The 25,157-nt window shown below is 35.4% G+C and overlaps 2 protein-coding genes across 3 annotated transcripts; both read right to left on the bottom strand.

Annotated features, from left to right (window-relative positions):
- Positions 1-14,281: 14,281 nt before the first annotated feature.
- On the bottom strand, positions 14,282-17,060 carry LOC128547669 (uncharacterized). Its single transcript, XM_053520740.1, has 3 exons — positions 16,395-17,060; positions 15,094-15,242; positions 14,282-14,731 (listed from the first exon to the last, which is right to left on the bottom strand). Exons 1-3 carry the CDS (start codon positions 16,427-16,429, stop codon positions 14,361-14,363), a joined length of 555 nt encoding a protein of 184 aa, XP_053376715.1. The 5' UTR covers positions 16,430-17,060; the 3' UTR covers positions 14,282-14,360.
- A 5,035-nt stretch (positions 17,061-22,095) lies between these two features.
- LOC123529757 (uncharacterized) lies at positions 22,096-24,376 on the bottom strand. 2 transcript variants are annotated; one of them, XM_045310275.2, is made up of 4 exons: positions 24,189-24,374; positions 23,298-23,377; positions 22,906-23,054; positions 22,096-22,547 (listed from the first exon to the last, which is right to left on the bottom strand). In XM_045310275.2, the coding sequence occupies exons 3-4, from the start codon at positions 22,979-22,981 to the stop codon at positions 22,177-22,179; spliced, it is 447 nt and encodes a 148-aa protein (XP_045166210.2). In that variant the 5' UTR covers positions 22,982-23,054; positions 23,298-23,377; positions 24,189-24,374; the 3' UTR covers positions 22,096-22,176. The 2 variants fall into 2 exon arrangements, with proteins under 2 accessions (XP_045166210.2, XP_045166209.2); XM_045310274.2 differs by lacking the exon at positions 23,298-23,377 and having other exon boundaries at positions 24,189-24,376.
- Positions 24,377-25,157: the final 781 nt, after the last annotated feature.

A 25,157-nucleotide genomic window follows, 5' to 3' on the forward strand; every position in this document is an offset into this window, starting at 1 on the left:
TAGTATCAATGTGACTTTTAACTTCAACACATGTTTAAGTATTAAGTTTGATTAGAAATATTGTTCATTCGGCTTCTGCTTCCGGGATGAAATATGGTTAGTCATTTTGTTTGTTTACATATAAGTTCATGAACCCTAACTAGACTGGATGTTTCAATGACCTTTTCTAAACAAAATTCCTATTTTTTGCGTGTTTAAAAGAAAAAAAAGATTTCATTTACAGACCGCAAACTGATATTGAGATGAACTTTTGTGTAGCCGGATCCTTGTTGTTTATAAATTATGCGCAGTGCGGATGTTGTTTTTTTTCACTGACGTTGAATCATTTATCAACATTTTAGTCATTAATTTTAAAAGTATCGAGAAGAAAAACGCATTAATTGATGCGTAAAACTAACCTCTATACGACAATGAAAAAACAAAAAACAAAACAAAAAAACGTAAGTTAAATTTTTGCGAACGGACTAGTGTTTTCTTGTTTGTTGGAAGAGGGTAACTGGAGTTCGTTCCATTCATGAAAAATGCGACCGTCTCGAGCGTTCACCGGGGCTTTATCAAGAGGTCATTAGTTCTTCAAGTGGGCTCTTTATTTACTTCACAATTAACCACAAGCATCGTTGAACACTCTTATTGTCAAAAACTTATAACGTATTTTATCATACGTATATATACTATACTATGTGTGTTTCGTCATGTTAAAGCGGACCTCTGTTTTTGCTGTCGGTTTTCCCTGTAAATGACTTGAAATAGAACAACAGACAGAAATATATAACGTTTTTCTTTTAAATTCAAATATTATATACAGTATATTTTAAGAATATTTAAAGATAATCAATCTTAAAGTACATTTCAACGCGGCGTTTCACAGGTACATTGACAAAGTACACATTTATACTTTCGTCCATTGCATTGACCGGTAATTGGGTTACCTTGAAAAATTTTAAGTGTTAGATGTTTTAAAGCCATTCTCAAATACTATCTATGTCAGCAAAAATAATTTTATATGGCAAGGGAATTCCCGATCCTGTAGCGGTTTGGGCACAAGTGTATCGAGGTCAGCGACTGTAACCATCCCGCAATAATTTGCCCCTTCCCATTGCTCATTATCTGATAATCAAGATAGTTGCAGTTTTTAGGATCGGAAGAAATTTTTCGTCACGTAAATGATACGGTGTTCCGTTAAGTCCATCGTACAATTGCCTTTAAAACACCATTAAATTATCATTTTCTACATTTTCGCCTAAACAGTGAAGTATTTCTCAAACACAAAACAATCCAGTCAGATATTCTGTGGTGGGTCTTCAGGTCACTCCATATTTTCCTAACATTCAGGTGACAATCAACGTACTACAATTAATCATATAGCATATTGCATGTTAAATCAGATATATATGTATTTTGTCACATAAAGGTATTAATTAGGCATTTCTTTCAATCTTTCATTAGTTTATACAGAATTTATTTCAGGTCGATTGTGAAGGAAGTTCTACAACTTATATTAATCACTCTCGACACCTCATTCCTGATGGAAACCATCGCCACGAGAGTATGAAAGAAGAGGCCAGTTTCCCTTTTATCTTTCATTAGAAAATAATTACAACTCAGATTACTCTGTTCATAGATTTGCGCTTTTCTGGTTGGCTGCTAGCACACGTGACCAACTTTCATTTCTCAATGAAGCCAGATCAAATAAATATTCATAATTTTACAGACTACTTTCTCGTTTCTGAAAAGGTTGATTTTTTTTCAATTAGAAAACAAATGGAAGAAGTTTTTATAATTGTAATTATAAAAATTGAATGGTATTTTTCTGCTGTTCATTGATGTATGAACTATCAGGAAGTGTACACCTGATTTTTAGCTCACCAGAGCCAAAGGCTCAGGGTGAGCTATTCTGATCGTTCACCGTCCATCGTCCGTCGTCCGTCCGTAAACTTTTACTTTAATTAAATGACATCTCCTCATAAACCGCTAAGCCAATTTCATCCAAACTTCACAGGAATGTTCCTTGGGTGAAGCTCTACAAAAATTATTCAATTGAATTCCATGCAGAACTCTGGTTGCCATGGCAACCGAAAGGAAAAACTTTAAAAATCTTCTTCTCAAAAACCAGAAGCCCTAGAGCTTAGATATTTGGTGTGAAGCATTGCCTAGTGGACCTCTACCAAGTTTGTTCAAATCATGACCCCACAGTCAAAACTGACCCCGCCCCAGGGGTCACTTGATTTTACATAGGAAAATCTTAAAAAATATTCTTCTCAAAAACAAGAAGCCCTAGAGCTTAGATATTTGACATGTAGCATTGCCTAGTGGACCTCAACTAAAATCATGATCCCGGGATCAAAACTGACCCCGCCCCAGGGGTCACTTGATTTAACATAGATTTCTATAGGAAAATCTTCAAAAAAAATTTAAAAAATAAACCAGAAGGCCTAGAGCTTAGATATTTGACATGAAGCATTGCCTAGTGGACCTCTACAAAATTTGTTCAAATCATGACCCCCGGGATCAAAATTGACCCCACCACAGGGGTCACTTCATTTTACATAGGAAAATCTTCAAAAATGTTCTAAAAATAAACCAGAAGGCCTAGATCTTAGATATTTGACTTGTAGCATTGCCTAGTAGACGTCTATAAAATTTGTTCAAATCATGATCCCCGGGATCAAATTGACCCCGCCCCATTGAGTTACTTGATTGTACATAGAAAAATCTTCAAAATTTTCTAAAAATAAACCAGAAGGCCTAGAGCTTAGATATTTGACATGTAGCATTGCCTAGTGGACCTCTACAAAATTTATTCAAATCTTGACCCCCAGGATTAAATTGACCCAACCCCAGGGGTTACTTTATTGTACATAGGGAAATCTTCATAAATTTGCTAAAAATAAACCAGAAGGCCTAGATCTTAGATATTTGATATGTAACATTGCCTAGTAGACTTCTACAAACTTTATTCAAATCATGACCTCCGGTGTAAAATTGGCCCCGCCCCAGGGGTTACTTGATTGTACATCGGAAAATCTTCCAAAACATTTCTAAAAATCATCAGTTTGACATTTGAAACATGTAGCTCATATTACTCAGGTGAGCGATCCAGGGTCATCATGACCCTCTTGTTACATAAACACCGGTGTTTATGCAAATTAGGTGTAAACTTGCTGACAGTTCATACATCGATGAACCGCAGAAAAATACCATTCAATTCTTAACTAAAAAGAGATCTCTCGATATAGGGGAGTATATTACAGGTTGGCCAAAATTCGCAAATAATCACTGAAGATTTTCAGTTGAAACATTGCATTAGGAAATACCGTGCAAATTCAAGAAGGTAAATACCATACATCACAAAACGGCTTTCTTGGACAAACATATACAGTGGCTTACAGTTTTTGCAATAAAGTGGAAGGAACGCACAAAAATTGGGTGAAAATGATTCTAATTGTGGTTAGTCTGTACATTAGTAATTTCCTCAAGTATGAAAACCGTCGAATTTTTCTCTTTGTTTGTTTTTGTTTTGTTTCAGTGAAGTGAAAAAGGAACACTTGAACAGGCATTAACGAAGTCCGGTTTTGTTGACAATGGCTAAGTCTCTTACAAACCACTTGTCTTTTCTATTTCTCCTTTGATGCGTCTTGTCTCTATGTTACTATAGGCCTACCACTTGAATTATCTGATAAATTCAAGAAGGGACCAAGCTACTGAAGATGAAACACCACTCCTCTCTTTTGTTGTTGTTTTTTCTTACCATTTAAATGTATTTTACAGACGATGATGATGAATCTTGATGTAATTGATAATGACTTGAACAAACAAGCTGGAATGTTCAGAAGTGCGTGCAAGTTTTGAAATAGGAAAAAAATGACTTGTCAAAGAAACTGGTAATTCTTGCAGAGTATGATAGTTCAAATAAACATCAGATGACATAAAGGGGATATATATATATATATACACACACCAGTATTTATCGACATTAATAAATATAACCGATTCAAATTGTTAGCAATGATATGATTAACAGATCTAACATTTGTATAGTTTATAAGTGAGTAGGCCTTATGTTTCTTTACATGCTGCTTAAAAGTGTTTTCACGTTACGTGTTTGTTGATACTTTTTTTTGTAGTAGTATGACACGTGAGATCAAAAGTAATCACGCATTACAGTAATCTTTACTGTAACCGACATAATTGTAATCGCAATTACATGTGCAAGTCTACTTTGTGAATCTGCGCCTGGAGAGCAATGTAAAATACTTTCATAAAGCTTATTCTATGTTTAGTTTATCAGTGTACAAATCTGCAATACCCTTCCAGGGGATAAGAGATTTTAACAGGCCTTTTACAAGAAAGCGTCTTGTACAGTTTTTATGAAATTTACAGACAAAGCCTTCATTGGAAAACTAGGTGACTATGGTAGGCCAGCCTATCTAGAAAACATCCTACTTAAATGAGCTTTAGGAAAGATCAATATATTGCAATTTTCCCGAAGTAAGATATTTGGTATCATTCAACTTGATTTGTTTACCAACTAGCTAGGAGCGAGCACCCGATGGTTGTATCACTCTACAAATAAATAAATGTGACTTCAGCAGGCACAATATGATAAGAGCCGCATAATGTCTTTAAGGAGTACCCGATCGTACTTATAATGATTGTTATCGCGATAATGGTACCTTTATTATGTTCCTAAACAGATAAAGCTGTATCACAGTCTAGCTCAAGACATATGTACCAATGTCACTGAAAGATAATTCACTAAAGATAACTTCAATGGTATGTAAAATTATGGAGATATTTTTGACCATCCTAAATTTGTTTCAGTGACTTGATAACTTCTCTGCAAGATAACCACTGCTTTATCATACCAATCTCTCAGCTTGAGACATTATTCAGTTAAAAATATTTTAGATATGACAATTATTATGATTATTATTCATGTATTAAATAAATAATGCACTGATACAGGGCAAATTTTTAAGATGATAATATGCATAAAGTAGCGAATAGCAGTGAATTCTATCCCCTTCCGAACAGGTTTAAAGCTAGGCAAACAAACAACAAAAACAAACATCAAATCATATTATAGCCTAAAAAGCGGAGTATTTTTTTTATTCTCAAAATTAATCGAAGCCGGAAGAGTTAACTTTTTTTTTTTTGTTATTCTGCATCATTTCTAGCACGACCACCTGCAAAGAGATATTATTATTTTAATTTAGTAATAATGACATTGATCCAAGCAACCCACAGTGCAACCAAAGGTTTGTCTATATGTGCTATTCGTAACTGAAGTTATAAGTTTCTATCTTTATCAATGATAACTTATATTTTGGCCCAAGAAATCCAAAAATGCAACTGAATCTTTGTCCACAAACAAGATTCCAGTAGTCGCATCCTAACTTTAGATAATTAGCGAAAGCCGTTTTTATCATATATTTCATAAAGTGACCTTGACCCATCCTACAGTAACATTAATGCAAAAAATATCTTGGTTCTATGTTCCAAGTTTGTGTACATATCTCATTTCTCACTTAAGTTATTGGGCCAAAATCATTTTCTATAATTTCTGTAACGGCGGCAATGACTTTAACCCAAGCAACCAGTTGCAACTGAAACTCAATTATACAAGCTACTTATATAAATACCAAGTTGAGCTGCAATGCCTCAATTACTTACAGAAGTTATTGAGTAGAGACAATTTGTCTTTTGAGTAACAATGCCATTGACCTTGACCGCAATGATCAGAACGCATGCCTCGGTGTCCAAGAAAGTACACATGTACTAAGTTTAGTCGCAATAAAAGTTATTATATCCGTACTTTGCAATGAAACACTTAATAAGTACTATGTGTCATAATTCTTTCTTTCTTCGAGCAACTACACTCTTGCAAGGCCAAATTTCCCAGTAGTAGCTAACTTTTAGATACTCCTAGCCATATCTTGGATATGACTCCGGACGGACAGACTCGCGGAAGAAAGGTCGGACAACTCTAATACTATATCCATTCGTCGTTGGCGGGTATAACAAACTACTGTATACTAAGTTACACACTAAATTCCTAAATCTTTTAACAACAACTTTTTTCAAACAGTGCTGTAATATACGATATACCTTGTTTTATTGATATCCAGATATGGTTGCATAAATAGCTGATTTGTTGGTGATCAGAGGGTTTCGACATTCAGCCGATCTGTCCATCTAATGGTTGTTGTGGTCTGTAATCTTATAAAGAACAATAATTGAGCCGCACCACGAGAAAGCCAACATAGTGCATTTGCGACCAGCATGGATCCAGACCACCCTGCACATCCGCGCAGTATGGTCAGGATCCATGCTGTTCGCTAACGGTTTCTTAAATTGCAATAGGCTTTGAAAGCGAACAGCATGGATGCTGATGAAGATATTTCGTTGGAGGTTGATCCAATATTTAGAGAAACAGTCAATTTGTGGTGTATGGGTTCGACATAATCGTCGTAATTGCCAATCTTAGAAAGAAAAAAGTTAATTTGGCGCACCTACGGAAAGCCAAATAGATTGCACACATGATCCAGACAAAATATAACCCATGCTTTAACGGTTTATGGTGGTTAAGCGAGTGGATCTATGAGTCGTGGAGGTTGTCACATACTTAGAAAAAAACTGTTAATTTTGGTGTACTGGTAGGATAATTCGTGGAGGTTGCCACATACTTAGAGAGACATGTTTAATTTTGGTGTACTGGTAGGATAATTCGTGGAGGTTGCCACATACTTAGAGAGAACATGTTAATTTTGGTGTACTGGTAGGATAATTCGTAGAGGTTGCCACATACTTAGAGAGAACATGTTTATTTTGGTGTACTGGTAGGATAATTCGTTGAGGCTGCCACATACTTAGAGAGGACATGTTAATTTTGGTTTACTCGTAGAATTATGCGTGAAGGTTGCCACATACTTAGAGATAACACGTTAATTTTGGTATACTGGTAGGATAATGTGGGGAGGTTGCCACATACTTAGAAAAAACATGTTAATTTTAGTGATCTCGTAGGATAATTAATGCAGGTTATCACATACTTAGCGAGAACATATTAATTTTGGTACACTAGAATGATAATTCATGGAGGTTGCCACATACCTAGAGAGGACATGTTAGTTTTGGTGAACTGGTAGGATAATTCGTGGAGCTTGCCGCATACTTAGAGAGAACACGTTAATTTTGGTACACTAGAATGATAATTCATGGAGGTTGCCACATACCGAGAGAGGACATGTTAGTTTTGGTGCACTGGTAGGACAATTCGTGGAGGTTGCCACATACCTAAAGAGAACATGTGAATTTTGGTGCACTGGTAGGATAATGCGTGGAGGTTGCCACATACTTAGAGAGAACATGTTAATTTTGGTCTACTGGTGAGATAATTCGTGGAGGTTGCCACATACTTAGAGAGAACGTGTTAATTTTGGTGTACTGGTAGGATAATTCGTGGAGGTTGCCACATACTTAGAGAGGACATGTTAATTTTGGTGTACTTGTAGGATTATGCGTGAAGGTTGCCACATACTTAGAGAGAACATGTTAATTTTGGTGTACTGGTAGGATAATGTGGGGAGATTGCCACATACTTAGAGAACATGTTAATTTTGGTGCACTGGTAGGATAATTCGTGGAGGTTGTCACATACTTAGAGAGAACACGTTAATTTTGATACACTAGAATGATAATTCGTGGAGGTTGCCACATACTTAGAAAGAACACGTTAATTTTGGTACACTAGAATGATCATTCATGGAGGTTGCCACACACCTAGAGAGGACATGTTAGTTTTGGTGCACTGGTAAGATAATGCATGCAGGTTGCCACATACTTAGAGAGAACATGTTAATTCTGGTGTACTGGTAGGATAATTCGTGCAGGTTGCCACATACTTAGACAGAACATGTTAATTTTGGTGTACTGGTAGGATAATTCTTGGAGGTTGCCACATACTTAGAGAGAACATGTTAATTTTGTGTTCTGGTAGGATCATTCGTGGAGGTTGTCACATACTTGTCTGTAGAAAACATGTTAATTTTGGTGTACTGGTAGGATAATTCGTGGAGGTTGCCACATACTTAGAGAAAACGTGTTAATTTTGGTGTACTGGTAGGATATATCGTGGAGGTTGCCACATACTTAGAGAGGACATGTTAATTTTGGTGTACTCGTAGGATTATGAGTGACGGTTGCCACATACTTAGAGAGAACATGTTAATTTTGTTATACTGGTAGGATAATGTGTGGAGGTTGCCACGTACTTAGAAAAAAACATGTTAATTTTGGTGTACTGGTAGGATAATTCGTGGCGGATGCCACATACTTAGAGAGAACACGTTAATTTTGGTACACTAGAATAATCATTCATGGAGGTTGCCACATACCTAGAGAGGACATGTTAGTTTTGGTGTACTGGTAGGATAATGTGTGGAGGTTGCCACATACTTAGAGAGAACATGTGAATTTTGGTGTATTGGTAGGATAATTTGTGGAAGTTGCCACATACTTAGAGATAACACGTTAATTTTGGTACACTGGACTGATTATTCGTGGAGGTTGCCAGATACTTAGAGAGGATACGTTAATTTTGGTGTACTGGTAGGATAATGCATGGAGGCTGCCACATACTTAGAGAACATGTACATTTTGGTATACTGGTAGGATAATGTATGGTGTCTGCCAGATATTTATAGCGAACAAGTCAAGTTTGGTATAGGCCCCTACTAGTATACAATAGAGGAGTCAAATCAAAACATTGCAAGAGTTGATGATGTGGCTTCATGGTTGCTTTTGTGATGGTGTGGGGGATGGGGGAACAAGATAGGTTTTTGTTTTAATTGAACTTTTGTACATTGGTAGTTTATAGTGAACAACTTCAGTTCGCTGGTATGATAATATTGGGATGCAGTCAGTTAAATATCAGTAGAGAATAAACAAGTTAATGTTGAAAATCGATGGTTTTGGCTACTTTTACAGAAAAAGTGATTGCGAATGGTGGCATATTTCTGACACGAGATGGCTAGGTAGCTATCACAATAATATTCTAAACTTTCCAGCAAACTTGTGCATTTTTTGACAACATTGTCGCAATAAATTGTATTATCGAGATATGCTTTTAATTTTCAGGAAACACTAGGAAATTGAGATAAAATTTTCAGAAAAATTTTAGAATATCAAGATAATTTTGAAAGTATCGAGTAAGCTATCTAGCTGCTGATAGCAAGTGATTCTGCCTTTGCGACCAGTGCAGACCAAGATCAGCCCGCACATCCGTGCAGTCTGATCATGGTCTGCACTGTTCGCTATTCATTCAGTAAATTTTCAGTAAAAAAACCTTCAAATAATAAATGGTGTTGACCATACTGAATGATGGACCCGGAGTACATTTTAGAAATTTAGCAGGCGAAGGTTCAATGGCAGCTGAGTGTACTACCGAGATAATGGTGTAAATTATCGTAATAATATTTCCAGGAAACTTTCGACGATTGAGGTTATCTTTTCAGAAAACTTAGTTTTATCAAGATAGCATTTTGAAGTATCTCAGTACCTACCTAGATACGATAACATCTGCCTATGTACAGAGAAAAAAATAATTGACATAAAAACACATGGAAGATTCAGTTGTTTATAGAGAACAAGTTAGTTTTGGTACACGGGAATAATAATATAAATAGGTTGCAAGCTACTTAATGGGAAAAATAATATTGATAAATTGGTATAATGATATAGGGTGGTTGCAAGTTAGATAAGTGATAAAGAGCAAGTTTAGAATAGTATGATAATGTATGGAGGTTGCCAGATAGTTATACTTAATTTTTAGTAAATTGAATATGTGAATGTTGTATGTAACATACTTAAAGAGAACAAGTAACTTTTGGTTATGGGTTCGATATGTAAACGTTTGCAGTTTGATAAATAAAGAGATCAAATTATTGAAGTTCACTAGTCCGATGTTGGAGTTTCTTCATATAGATTTTAATAATCACAACAGCAGTCTTTATGTGCTTTGTAGCCGCTGTAAAATTGGAATCCGTACAATATTACTGTAACAGAATTCCGCTAAAGGTCATTTGGAGTCCATTTAATTTTATTGTAACAGAATTCCGCTAAAGTCGGTTGTATTTGGGGTGTGTGTGTCTGTGTGGGGGGGGGGGCGTTATTTCAATCAAACCGATCCTGTCAATTCTTTGCTTATAGTGCTTATAGTTGCATTCTTTCTTTGAAAACAAGATAATTTTAGGGTAATACTGCGCAGAAGTAGGTAGATCCTAACAGAGAACATACACTTGTATGGCGATGTGTGGAGGTAAATATAGTTATTGATGAAGAACAAAGTTACTTTTGCTATGAAATCATGAAGCGCTGGTAGGTTATATGTGTAAGAGTTGTCAGTTATTTTAATGAATAGGGAGATAAAGTTAACTTTAGTACACTGATAATATATCGATGTTTCCAAATACATTAATTAGAGTACAAGACAGTTTAGCACTTTGGTATGACAGTAAATGGAGCTGGCCAGTTGCTGGCGAACAAGTGGTGGTATGAAAGAAAATGGAACAAGTTTGGGTATATGTTAGGGTGATTCGGCCAAGAAAGTCCACTCTTTCTAGGGGTAACCCGGTCCGAAATTTTAACAAGGCATTTATATACGGAAATGTTTGTAAAAGTTTGTAGATTGCATTGTTTTGCAGAATTATTACAACACACCTTTCATGAATTGAAAAACATTTAAATTTTTACATTTAAAGGTAAAAAAAATTGTCAAAAGGTCAAGTTCCTGCTAAAAATACAAATTTTATCCATTCATTATCACTTATTTGTAGTTTTGAAAATTAGAACTTATAAAGAATTCAAAGAATGGCACCAAAGGATTATCTGATAGAAAGAATGACAGTAATTGATGTTTACAGTAGAACTGTTGTAAAAGGTACTCATACTAATGTGACTTTAAATGCGCATTACAAGCAGGTAAACAGAAAAGTACTTGAAGAAATTGGTACATATTGATACATGTGTCTAATTTTCTTACTCATGTTATGCAGGTATGAAAAACAAATGTTGTGGTCAGTTTCTAGTTCTATTTCATGTTTTATATTCTCCCAAGAATAGGGATTTTTTATTCATTATGAGATCAGAACATCAGAATAGCTACATTTTTGGTTCTTTTATGGTAATTGTTTTAAATTCTGTATATTAGTACATTTATTTATATTTGTTATCATGGACACGGATAATGTTGTATTATCCATAGACAGGTTTTCAATGCTATTCAATTATTGTGCGCATATTGTCTCGAGCAGAGATTTACATACAAAAATAGGGTATACTTTTACATAACTTGAAATATATGCACCTTGACAGAACATTATAAAACGTTTTTAAAACGTTTCGAAGATGTCACTGAAATAATTAAAAGTCTAATAAGTCAGTTTTACAGGAGCTGAAAAAATAATCATCGTCATATTTTCCAAAAAAATATATAATCATATTCGGTTTTAAATGTTAAAACTGAAAACAAATTGACTATTACTCTGCTTAAAAGTATGAAATATGCCATATATAAACTATTTCTTCAAACCCCTTGTTTAATACTTCTCCGACCCGCCAGTGAGTGCACGTCTCGAGAAGGCACAGGGCATTGACAGAACTAGGTCACTGGCATTTTTCTGGCGGGAGTGGCCCTAAAAGGGACTGTTTGTGACAAGGAGCTATGTACTTGGCTGACGGCTTGCTGTTCAGACGGCCTGCAGAATATAGACGGCATGCAGAGAAGCCCCCGAGCTGCTCAAACTCCACGCTCAACGTGGGGGCGAGCGGGGGGGGGGGGGGCACAACACCCACAGTGGAGGAGCGGCGGAGGATTCCAGCGACAGCGGCTTGCAGCACTTACCGCCCTTTTAAGGGAGCCTTCGAGCAACTACGTCTCTTTACGGGTCTCTGTCGTTTAGGTCTCATTGGCCGTGACAGTGTTTCACTTTTGGCATCAAATTTTTTTTTCTTTGGCATATACTCTACGGAAATTGCGTAGAGGTAAATTTTCACCACTTTGGCTTCAAAAAGCATCTTTAACGGCATGCCTGGTGACATGCCGGTTGTCTATACTCTACATAGCTAAAAATGCTATACTGTGCCCTTACGGGCGGATGGACCGTAATTAAACTTGAATAGACATAGACCCTTGTTTAATATATGACTGATAACCTATCCCAAAAGGGGATATGGCAGGTTGACAAAAATGTCGCCCCTTTTTCGTTAGAGAAAGAGGTATTGGTCCCGTGGTGCGTGTATGTGGTCGCACGGTCACTTTTTTTTTTTACAAAAGTGTCCCTTTTTAGTATGGTGAGAAATGTTCAGTGGGAAGCACTCTTAAGTGTGCTGGGATTACACTTTTTCAGTGATCATTGCTAATGATCAGTGTGGAGTGATCACAGCTCTGAGTAATTTTCACAGAACATTGATCATCTAATAGTATTCACGGCACTGTGAGTACTACTTACTGGGTAGTGTTCACGGTAAGGTGAGTCCTGTTCACTGATAAGTGTTCACAGAACCATGAGTTCTGCTCACGGAGTAGTGTTCACGGTATTGTGAGTACTGCTCACTGAGTAGTGTTCACATTATCATGAGTACTGCTCACTAAGTAGTATTCACGGAACTGTGAGTACTGTTCACTGAGTAGTGTTCACGGTACGGTGAGTACTGCTCACTGAGTAGTGTTCACATTACCGTCAGTACTGCTCACGGAGTAGTGTTCACGGTACGGTGAGTACTGCTCACGGAGTAGTGTTCACGGTACTGTGAGTGCTGCTCACTAAGTAGCGTTCACATTATCGTGAGTACTGCTCACTGAGTAGTATTCACGGTACTGTGAGTACTGCTCACTGAGTAGTATTCACGGCACTGTGAGTACTGCTCACTGAGTAATGTTCACGGTACTATATATGAGTGTATCCACCGAGAATGACTTTAAGGACATATTTTTGCATATATACTTTTGAACTCTGAAAATTGACCTGAAATCATATGCTAAATATATACTTTTATATGTCCGATATTTGAGTTGTATGATTATTTAACCTTCCGACCTTTAATCTTCATAATGATTTTAGACAATTTATGTTAAATAGATACTCATAAAATCTGACATATCGTAGTAAAACATTAAATAGAAAAATAATTAAAATTTATATGAGAATGTAAACATGATATGGTGTGTTCAAACGTTATAGTCGTCACTACTTTTGTGGCGGCCACCTTGGATGCCATCTTGGATTTCTCAGATCGCCACCATTTATGCCAATTTATGCCGACAGCCTGATAAACTTCAGACCTTTACGAACATTTTGGTAAATAACTTGCCTTGTTGAAAATTTTGTCTGAGTTCAACTTTTTGAATGGCATAATTGTCGCCCTGCCAGTACTTCTATTACCTATAGATAACAAATCCATTTCGATATACTGGTATGATCATATACGATAGAAGGTATCAAATCAAGAAACGCTGGCAGATTATATATGTCAAAGCTGCCAGTTAATTTGATATCTAGCGCTATCATTAAATGTGTCCCATACCCCATAAAGACGCCTTTATTGAAAAGGGGTATTCTTCTGTATACTACTCATTGTACTTATTATGCAAGGGAGACAACTTTATATATATTCAGGAAATATTTATGGACTTGTTATGTCAACTTATCTGTCACTGTGAAAAGACGCATTAAAGAAACTTCCGTAAAATTATTGCAGTTTATGAAAAAATAGAAAATTTGAGATCAGTCAATCATTATTCAGGACAGAGTTATAGTTCTTGTGCCTTCCAGTAACTTTTATTTACATGTGTTATTGTATAATAGGCTCACACTAAATTCTCAACAGTGGATTTAATGCCATTCTCCTCAATAATAAAAATGTGAACAATTAAGTACCATTAAGAAGGGAGACAAATTGGAATAAAAAAAGTCAGAGTTATGGGACATCTTGTGTCAACTTGCTTTATGAGCCCAAAGGTTGTGAAATACCTTAATTTGTTTCAGAGTCAATTAAAGAGAAAAAAAAAGATTTTGTCACATTTTCTAAGTTCAATACATGTACTCAGATTTCAGATCCAAAAGGGGAAATAATGTTATCAGAATAAATATTTAACTTGAATTGATGTGTATAATTTCATCATTATCTCAGATTTATGTAAACTACCAGTTCAGTGCATGCGTAGGTTTAAGGAATATTGAGGGAAATTGCAATTGGGGGAAAATAAAACAAAATAGATGCCTTGAGAAGTGTGTTCTATTACTAATTGCTACTTGGCAACTCCAAAATTAAAAAAAATACAGATTCTAAGCGTAAACAAGTCAGCTTCTCTTCTCTCCTTTCCTACGCCATCCGTTCCTACGAGGAGTAGGAGTGACCTTGATCTGTGGAGCTTCCTCTGCTTCAGCATTGTCCGACAACCTTTTAATCAATCTTCGTTTCTGTGTAGGGGTTGATACTTCTTTTGTGACAGCTCCTTGTACTCTTGCGGTTGTTTCTGTTGTTTTTAGAACTGCTTGTATTCCTGCTGATGAAACTGCTAGTGATGATGGCTGGGATGGTATTCCTTGAAGCATCTTCATGTATTTAGATTTCACGAGGCCCATGTAGTCGGCGTACATCTCAGTACTTGCTCTCTTGCGTGCCATTCTGCGGATATTTCGCATCTGAGCTTCCCAGTAAAGTACTATACCTGGAACAAAAAAAGTGGGAACTTTGCTACACATTAAGAAATTGTACTATAAAAAATTGAGACCATCACTGACTGAGTCCTTTGTACAGTAGGTTTGTCAATGTACATAGCACACTATTTTACATATAAATTACGAAGTGGCAGAGACTTAGTTGATGGTGAAGTTTATCATGAATTTGGTTACACTGTGTTGATTAAAGAAGCTGTGTCTTAAAACAAACGTGAAACCAGTACTTATATAGCTTTGTTAGAAAAAAAAAAATCATATTGTGTTATATTGTAACAAAAACTTTCAAATATATCGTTTAAGTTATATTCATGTCTGACATATTTACGTTACATTTTTTTAATCTGACAATTACCTAGAGCAATTTTCCTTCTCCTTTCGCGCCATTCCCAAGACTTTTGCTCGAGTCTTTTTGATGCCCAGGACATCATCCGTGGACGCTTTGCTGCAGGAAGTCCGTCTGCGTCACATCTAGATGTACGCTTTCTTTTCTTTGAATTTAGCCTATAATTTAAATGATCAATTTTTAATTGAAGACAAAACAAATTATCTAAATTATCATTAAGTTAAAGGTGGGTGCAATCATGTAGTTCCACTATTTTAAAAGTATGCAAGAATAAAACACATATTGGGCAGGCAAAAATAAAGTACGTCTAAAAATGATAAATATTACGGTTACAGACGATTTCTATGGATATATACAATATTAAACGTCATAAGTTTCAGAAAGATCTTTTCAGTATATACCAAATATGGAATGCATTGTCAAAAGTAGTTGTCGTTTTGATCCGAGTCACAACGGTTGATGAGTGGGGGTCCCCGAGTAGCTGAATATATATATATATATATATATATATATATATATAACATTACTTTCTTCTGTTTTCGTATTTTTTTTTCATCCGTGTACATTAGGTTGAAAAATACTGAGTTTTTACTAGTTTCTACTTCAATTTTCTTCTAGGTTCATTTTTCTACGACGTTAATCATTTAACAGTACTAATCTTGTTGCAACCTGTCATAACAAAAATTTATTTGTATGTATTAGGAAATGGATTCATATAAGTTACCTTGAAACTTTTTTCCTGTATTTGTTACAATGATGTTTATGTTATGTGTACTTGATTGATTGAAATAAATACTGTTTTAAACTAAACTAAAGTAAGTTGTAATATTTGAAATTCCCATATTTCTGGTATTTTAGCAATATCAACAAATGTCATTTTATCTTCAAGATTATATCGATGACTTGTCATTTATTTTTTTTCATATCTCAAAAGCTAGCTATGTGCTGAATCAAAGCGATAATTTTGATAAAATACATGAAGCAATTTCTTAAAAATAACTTTAATAAATAAAAGTTATAGTTTTCGCATATCAGTTTGTTTATTTCAAAATAATTCCCGTCAAATATTCTTAAGTGTTGAAAACCATTCTGTTGGGGTTTTTTTCTTCAAAATTTGCAGCTTGACATTCAATCAATTTAAAACTAAAGATGTAATCAATTTAAAAACAATCCCGATGACGCATATTTTATCGGTGGGAAAAGTAATTGGAGCTCTACAAATCAGCAAATTTTAAGAAAAAAATCATAGAAGAAATAGAAATAAAAGGAAAAAATGTTTCTGGACAAACATGTACATGGTAAAAACTTACTTGATCATATCTGAAAAGGTTTCCGTGCTGGCCATTGCGTTTCCGTTTTATCTATTGACGTCGTTGTCCCTGTTAACCGCAACGTTATGACGCCGACGTCAATTACGTAATTTCGGCTACGACGAAATATCTTACGTCGAAATGATAAATTTTATGCTCTTGAATTTTTCGAGACTTTAAGATATAAATAAACCGACTGTCTTGAAAATAACTTGAAATATAATAATCAGCCGATCTAAGTTTGTAAACGTCATTGCCGGAAAACGTCAAAATATCAAAATTGTACGTTCTTTCAGCATTTTAGATGTAACATCTGCCGACATAAACGTATTGTATGTAATATTTGATAAATTAAACATGTGATCTGTTTCTAGGCATGCAATATCCGAACTTTTTTCTGCAATCATGTGTACGATATATAACCGCCATAACACTTTTATTATATTTTTTCTTGAACGTGTTTTAACTGTTCGGTCTGTGTTTTTATAATTAAGATAAGTGTCAATCTGACTAAAGTACATCTCCTATTACGCTACGCATAGGATCTGAGAACGACCTATTCATAGCCTCGTTCTGACGACCCTTTCGCTAGCCAATCAGAGCTTAACTTACAAAATTTTGCAAATCTACCTGTAGCCTTGACTTTTGATATTTACCATTCTTATGTCGTAATGTGTCAGATAGCCGGTTAGCTCAGTCGGTAAGCCACTTGCTTTGTAAGCGCGGGGTCCCGGGTTCGAGCCCTGGAATGACTACACATTTTTCTTACTGTTTGACATTCGAACAAGTCGTCTGATTGGTTAAAATAAAAATAGCAATACTGGAAATCCAAAATATACAGAAGACGTATGTGAATGGGTCGTTCTCAGATCTTCGTTTAGAAGATCAAGTACTTAAGTCAGATTGGATAAGTGTGTTCTTGTGTTCTTTATTTCAAAACAACAATATAACAACGTCAAGCAATACAAATTCTTCTTGATGAAATATTCAGTCAATTGTGGATGAATTTTAGGTATAACTAAAACAAAGTAGACCGAACAAACCTGTATAACGATAGGCCAAAATTTGATCAGACAACGTAGGTTATTAAGGAAAAAACAATTACAATTAACAACGAGGATTGAGACCAAAAAAAGAAAAGAAATTTAGTCACCAAAGGAATTAAATGTAAATAAGATAAACAGCTAAACATCTCACGTCTCAAATGATAAATCCTGCCATCAGAAACACTCCCAGCCGTCTTCGCCATCCTCACCCTCACTACCCCAAACGGATGAAAAGTAACTGCAGCCACAGACGAAACTACGCTACTCGAATACGTCCTAAACACCCCAAACTTTGAGAATTGCTACCAATAAAAGTGAATTCTGCTAATCATGAAAAAAAAGTGTTAAATATCAGGTTAAGGTTTTTCATGGTATTGTTTTTTTTTTGTTGGGTTTAACGTCACATCAACACGATTTAAAGGTCACATGGCGACTTTCCAACTTTTCGTCTTGGAAGAAGACACCAGGTGCCCCTCCGGACACTGTTTCATCCCGGACAGGCACCTGGGTAGAACCAACTAACTTCCGTAAGCCGGCTGGATGACTTCTTCACACGAACAATTCTACGCCCCAAGCGAGTCTCAAAACCCACGTAATTGCGGGGCAAGTTATTTGAAGCCATCGACCTTAACCACTCGGTCATGTTACACAGGTTCTGTTAACGAAGTGTTACTTTCCTTTTTTGTACAGCAGATATATTACATATGTTGTTCAGGGTTTTTTTCCGGGATAGATGGATTCACAAAAATTACACGAGTATTTTTCAGGATTTCTTTGTCTTTTTTTTTCAGAAAAAAAAAAGGTACCAAATATGTTTACATCGTTGCCATACGACTCCTTGTATGGGGTCGAGGTTTCAGCAAGGGATGCAGCTCATTCTATAGTCTATTGTTATTTTAATGAATAGGGAGATAAAGTTAACTTTAGTACGCTGATAATATATCGATGTTTCCAAATACATTAATTAGAGTACAAGACAGTTTAGCACTTTGGTATGACAGTAAATGGAGCTGGCCAGTTGCTGGCGAACAAATGGTGGTATGAAAGAAAATGGAACAAGTTTGGGTATATGTTAGGGTGATTCGGCCAAGAAAGTCCACTCTTTCTAGGGGTAACCCGGTCCAAAATTTTAACAAGGCATTTATATACGGAAATGTTTGTAAAAGTTTGTAGATTGCATTGTTTTGCAGAATTATTACAACACACCTTTCATGAATTGAAAAACATTTAAATTTTTACATTTAAAGGTAAAAAAAATTGTCAAAAGGTCAAGTTCCTGCTAAATATACAAATTTTATCCATTCATTATCACTTATTTGTAGTTTTGAAAATTAGAACTTATAAAGAATTCAAAGAATGGCACCAAAGGATTATCTGATAGAAAGAATGACAGTAATTGATGTTTACAGTAGAACTGTTGTAAAAGGTACTCATACTAATGTAACTTTAAATGCGCATTACAAGCAGGTAAACAGAAAAGTACTTGAAGAAATTGATACATATTGATACATGTGTCTAATTTTCTTACTCATGTTATGCAGGTATGAAAAACAAATGTTGTGGTCAGTTTCTAGTTCTATTTCATGTTTTATATTCTCCCAAGAATAAGGATTTTTTATTCATTATGAGATCAGAACATCAGAATAGCTACATTTTTGGTTCTTTTATGGTAATTGTTTTAAATTCTGTATATTAGTACATTTATTTATATTTATTATCATGGACACGGATAATGTCGTATTATCCATAGACAGGTTTTCAATGCTTTTCAATCATTGTGCGCATATTGTCTCGAGCAGAGATTTGCATACAAAAATAGGGTATACTTTTGCATAACTTGAAATATATGCACCTTGACAGAACATTATAAAACGTTTTTAAAACGCTTCGAAGATGTCACTGAAATAATTAAAAGTCTAATAAGTCAGTTTTACAGGAGCTGAAAAAACAATCATCGTCATATTTTCCAAAAAAAATATATAATCATATTCGGTTTTAAATGTTAAAACTGAAAACAAATTGACTCTATTACTCTGCTTAAAAGTATGAAAGATGCCATATATAAACTTTTTCTTCAAACCCCTTGTTTAATACTTCTCCGACCCGCCAGAGAGTGCACGTCTCGAGAAGGCACAGGGCATTGACAGAACTAGGTCACTGGCATTTTTCTGGCGGGAGTGGCCCTAAAAGGGACTGTTTGTGACAAGGAGCTATGTACTTGGCTGACGGCTTGCTGTTCAGACGGCCTGCAGAATATAGACGGCATGCAGAGAAGCCCCCGAGCTGCTCAAACTCCACGCTCAACGGGGGGGGGGGGGGGGGGGGGGCACAACACCCACAGTGGAGGAGCGGCGGAGGATTCCAGCGACAGCGGCTTGCAGCACTTACCGCCCTTTTAAGGGAGCCTTCGAGCAACTACGTCTCTTTACGGGTCTCTGTCGTTTAGGTCTCATTGGCCGTGACAGTGTTTCACTTTTGGCATCAAATTTTTTTTTCTTTGGCATATACTCTACGGAAATTGCGTAGAGGTAAATTTTCACCACTTTGGCTTCGAAAAGCATCTTTAACGGCATGCCTGGTGACATGCCGGTTGTCTATACTCTACATAGCTAAAAATGCTATACTGTGCCCTTACGGGCGGATGGACCGTAATTAAACTTAAATAGACATAGACCCTTGTTTAATATATGACTGATTACCTATCCCAAAAATGGATATGGCAGGTTGACAAAAATGTCGCCCCTTTTTCGTTAGAGAAAGAGGTATTGGTCCCGTGATGCGTGTATGTGGTCGCACGGTCACTTTTTTTTTTACAAAAGTGTCCCTTTTTAGTATGGTGAGAAATGTTCAGTGGGAAGCACTCTTAAGTGTGCTGGGATAACACTTTCTCAGTGATCATTGCTAATGATCAGTGTGGAGTGATCACAGCTCTGAGTAATTTTCACAGAACATTGATCATCTTATAGTGTTCACGGCACTGTGAGTACTACTTACTGGGTAGTGTTCACGGTAAGGTGAGTCCTGTTCACTGATAAGTGTTCACAGAACCATGAGTTCTGCTCACGGAGTAGTGTTCACGGTATTGTGAGTACTGCTCACTGAGTAGTGTTCACATTATCATGAGTACTGCTCACTAAGTAGTATTCATGGAACTGTGAGTACTGTTCACTGAGTAGTGTTCACGGTACGGTGAGTACTGCTCACTGAGTAGTTTTCACATTACCGTGAATACTGCTCACGGAGTAGTGTTCACGGTACGGTGAGTACTGCTCACGGAGTAGTGTTCACGGTACTGTGAGTGCTGCTCACTGAGTAGCGTTCACATTATCGTGAGTACTGCTCACTGAGTAGTATTCACGGCACTGTGAGTACTGCTCACTGAGTAATGTTCACGATACTATATATGAGTGTATCCACCGAGAATGACTTTAAGGACATATTTTTGCATATATACTTTTGAACTCTGAAAATTGTCCTGAAACCATATGCTAAATATATACTTTTATATGTCCGATATTTGAGTTGTATGATTATTTAACCTTTCGACCTTTAATCTTCATAATGATTTTATACAATTTATGTTAAATAGATAGTCATAAAATCTTACATATTGTAGTAAAACATTAAATAGAAAAATAATTAAAATTTATATGAAAATGTAAACATGATATGGTGTGTTCAAACATTGTAGTCGTCACTACTTTTGTGGCGGCCATCTTGGATTTCTCAGATCGCCACCATTTATGCCAATTTATGCCGACAGCCTGATAAACTTCAGACCTTTACGAACATTTTGGTATATAACTTGCCTTGTTGAAAATTTTGTCTGGGTTCAACTTTTTGAATGGCATAATTGTTGCCCTACCAGTACTTCTATTACCTATAGGTAACAAATCCATTTCGATATACTGGTATGATCATATACGATTATAGAAGGTATAAAATCAAGAAACGCTGGCCCCATAAAGACGCCTTTATTGAAAAGGGGTATTCTTCTGAATACTACTCATTGTACTTATTATGCAAGGGAGACAACTTTATATATATTCAGGAAATATTTATGGACTTGTTATGTCAACTTATCTTTCACTGTGAAAAGACGCATTAAAGAAACTTCCGTAAAATTATTGCAGTTTATGAAAAAATAGAAAATTTGAGATCAGTCAATCATAATTCAGGACAGAGTTATAGTTCTTGTGCCTTCCAGTAACTTTTATTTACATGTGTTATTGTATAATAGGCTAACACTAAATTCTCAGCAGTGGATTTAATGCCATTCTCCTCAATAATAAAAATGTGAACAATTAAGTACCATTAAAAAGGGAGACAAATTGGAATAAAAAAAGTCAGAGTTATGGGACATCTTGTGTCAACTTGCTTTATGAGCCCAAAGGTTGTGAAATACCTTAATTTGTTTCAGAGTCAATTAAAGAGAAAAAAAAGATTTTGTCACATTTTCTAAGTTCAATACATGTACTCAGATTTCAGATCCAAAAGGGGAAATAATGTTATCAGAATAAAATATTTAACTTGAATTGATGTGTATAATTTCATAATTATCTCAGATTTATGTAAACTACCAGTTCAGTGCATGCGTAGGTTTAAGGAATATTGAGGGAAATTGCAATTGGGGGAAAATAAAACAAAATAGATGCCTTGAGAAGTGTGTTCTATTACTAATTGCTACTTGGCAACTCCAAAATTAAAAAAAAATACAGATTCTAAGTGTAAACAAGTCAGCTTCTCTTCTCTCCTTTCCTACGCCATCCGTTCCTACGAGGAGTAGGAGTGACCTTGACCTGTGGAGCTTCCTCTGCTTCAGCATTGTCCGACAACCTTTTAATCAATCTTCGTTTCTGTGTAGGGGTTGATACTTCTTTTGTGACAGCTCCTTGTACTCTTGCGGTTGTTTCTGTTGTTTTTAGAACTGCTTGTATTCCTGCTGATGAAACTGCTGGTGATGATGGCTGGGATGGTATTCCTTGAAGCATCTTCATGTATTTAGATTTCACGAGGCCCATGTAGTCGGCGTACATCTCAGTACTTGCTCTCTTGCGTGCCATTCTGCGGATATCTCGCATCTGAGCTTCCCAGTAAAGTACTATACCTGGAACAAAAAAGCGGGAACTTTGCTACACATTAAGAAATTGTACTATAAAAAATTGAGACCATCACTGACTGAGTCCTTTGTTCAGTAGGTTTGTCAATGTACATAGCACACTATTTTACATATAAATTACGAAGTGGCAGAGACTTAGTTGATGGTGAAGTTTATCATGAATTTGGTTACACTGTGTTGATTAAAGAAGCTGTGTCTTAAAACAAACGTGAAACCAGTACTTATATAGCTTATTTAGAAAAAAAATCATATTGTGTTATACTGAAACAAAAACTTTCAAATATATCGTTTAAGTTATATTCATGTCTGACATATTTACGTTACATTTTTTTAATCTGACAATTACCTAAAGCAATTTTCCTTCTCCTTTCGCGCCATTCCCAAGACTTTTGCTCGAGTCTTTTTGATGCCCAGGACATCATCCGTGGACGCTTTGCTGCAGGAAGTCCGTCTGCGTCACATCTAGATGTACGCTTTCTTTTCTTTGAATTTAGCCTATAATTTAAATGTTCAATTTTTAATTGAAGACAAAACAAATTATCTAATTTATCATTAAGTTAAAGGTGGGTGCAATCATGTAGTTCCACTATTTTAAAAGTATGCAAGAATAAAACACATATCGGGCAGGCAAAAATAAAGTACGTCTAAAAATGATAAATATTACGGTTACAGACAATTTCTATGGATATATACAATATTAAACGTCATAAGTTTCAGAAAGATATATTCAGTATATACCAAATATGGAATGCATTGTCAAAAGTAGTTGTCGTTTTGATCCGAGTCACAACGGTTGATGAGTGGGGGTCCCCGAGTAGCTGAATATATATATATATTACATTACTTTCTTCTATTTTCGTATATTTTTTTTTCATCCGTCTACATTAGGTTGAAAAATACTGAGTTTTACTAGTTTCTACTTCAATTTTCTTCTAGGTTCATTTTTCTACGACGTTAATCATTTAACAGTACTAATCTTGTTGCAACCTGTCATAACAAAAATTTATTTGTATGTATTAGGAAATGGATTCATATAAGTTACCTTGAAACTTTTTTCCTGTATTTGTTACAATGATGTTTATGTTATGTGTACTTGATTGATTGAAATAAATACTGTTTAAACTAAACTAAAAGTAGTTGTAATATTTGAAATTCCCATATTTCTGGTATTTTAGCAATATCAACAAATGTCATTTTATCTTCAAGATTATATCGATGACTTGTCATTTTATTTTTTTTCATATCTCAAAAGCTAGCTATGTGCTGAATCAAAGCGATAATTTTGATAAAAATACATGAAGCAATTTCTTAAAAATAACTTTGATAAATAAAAAGTTATAGTTTTCGCATATCAGTTTGTTTATTTCAAAATAATTCCCGTCAAATATTCTTAAGTGTTGAAAACCATTCTGTTGTGGTTTTTTTCTTCAAAATTTGCAGCTTGACATTCAATCAATTTAAAACTAAAGATGTAATCAATTTAAAAACAATCCCGATGACGCATATTTTATCGGTGGAAAAGTAATTGGAGTTCCACAAATCAGCAAATTTTAAGAAAAAAATCATAGAAGAAATAGAAATAAAAGGAAAAAATGTTTCTGGACAAACATGTACATGGTAAAAACTTACTTGATCATATCTGAAAAGGTTTCCGTGCTAGCCATTGCGTTTCCGTTTTATCTATTGACGTCGTTGTCCCTGTTAACCGCAACGTTATGACGCCGACGTCAATTACGTAATTTCGGCTACGACGAAATATCTTACGTCGAAATGATAAATTTTATGCTCTTGAATTTTTCGAGACTTTAAGATATAAATAAACCGACTGTCTTGAAAATAACTATCAGCCGATCTAAGTTTGTAAACGTCATTGCCGGAAAACGTCAAAATATCAAAAGTGTACGTTCTTTCAGCATTTTAGATGTAACATCTGCCGACATAAACGTATTGTATGTAATATTTGATAAATTAAACATGTGATCTGTTTCTAGGCATGCAATATCCGAACTTTTTTCTGCAATCATGTGTACGATATATAACCGCCATAACACTTTTATTATATTTTTTCTTGAACGTGTTTTAACTGTTCGGTCTGTGTTTTTATAATTAAGATAAGTGTGTTCTTGTGTTCTTTATTTCAAAACAACAATATAACAACGTCAAGCAATACAAATTCTTCTTGATGAAATATTCAGTCAATTGTGGATGAATTTTAGGTATAACTAAAACAAAGTAGACCGAACAAACCTGTATAACAATAGGCCAAAATTTGATCAGACAACGTAGGTTATTAAGGAAAAAACAATTACAATAAACAACGAGGATTGAGACCAAAAAAAAAAAAAAAAAAAAGAAATTTAGTCACCAAAGGAATAAAATGTAAATAAGATAAACAGCTAAACATCTCACGTCTCAAATGATAAATCCTGCCATCAGAAACACTCCCAGCCGTCTTCGCCATCCTCACCCTCACTACCCCAAACGGATGAAAAGTAACTGCAGCCACAGACGGAACTACGCTACTCGAATACGTCCTAAACACCCCAAACTTTGAGAATTGCTACCAATAAAAGTGAATTCTGCTAATCATGAAAAAAA

The sequence above is a fragment of the Mercenaria mercenaria genome, chromosome 13, assembly GCF_021730395.1.
Source record: "Mercenaria mercenaria strain notata chromosome 13, MADL_Memer_1, whole genome shotgun sequence".
Classification (NCBI taxonomy): domain Eukaryota; kingdom Metazoa; phylum Mollusca; class Bivalvia; order Venerida; family Veneridae; genus Mercenaria; species Mercenaria mercenaria.

What these genes read in the sequence shown, in the direction of transcription:
- LOC128547669 (XM_053520740.1), bottom strand. Translation starts at nt 16,429, where the DNA reads ATGGCCAGCACGGAAACCTTTTCAGATATGATCAA. An exon ending in ACCTTTTCAGATATGATCAA is followed by an intron (nt 15,243 to 16,394) that starts GTAAGTTTTTAC and finishes TTTAAATTATAG; the next exon opens with GCTAAATTCAAAGAAAAGAA. An exon ending in GAGAAGGAAAATTGCTCTAG is followed by an intron (nt 14,732 to 15,093) that starts GTAATTGTCAGA and finishes TTTTTGTTCCAG; the next exon opens with GTATAGTACTTTACTGGGAA.
- LOC123529757 (XM_045310274.2), bottom strand. Translation starts at nt 24,223, where the DNA reads ATGGCTAGCACGGAAACCTTTTCAGATATGATCAA. An exon ending in ACCTTTTCAGATATGATCAA is followed by an intron (nt 23,055 to 24,188) that starts GTAAGTTTTTAC and finishes TTTAAATTATAG; the next exon opens with GCTAAATTCAAAGAAAAGAA. An exon ending in GAGAAGGAAAATTGCTTTAG is followed by an intron (nt 22,548 to 22,905) that starts GTAATTGTCAGA and finishes TTTTTGTTCCAG; the next exon opens with GTATAGTACTTTACTGGGAA.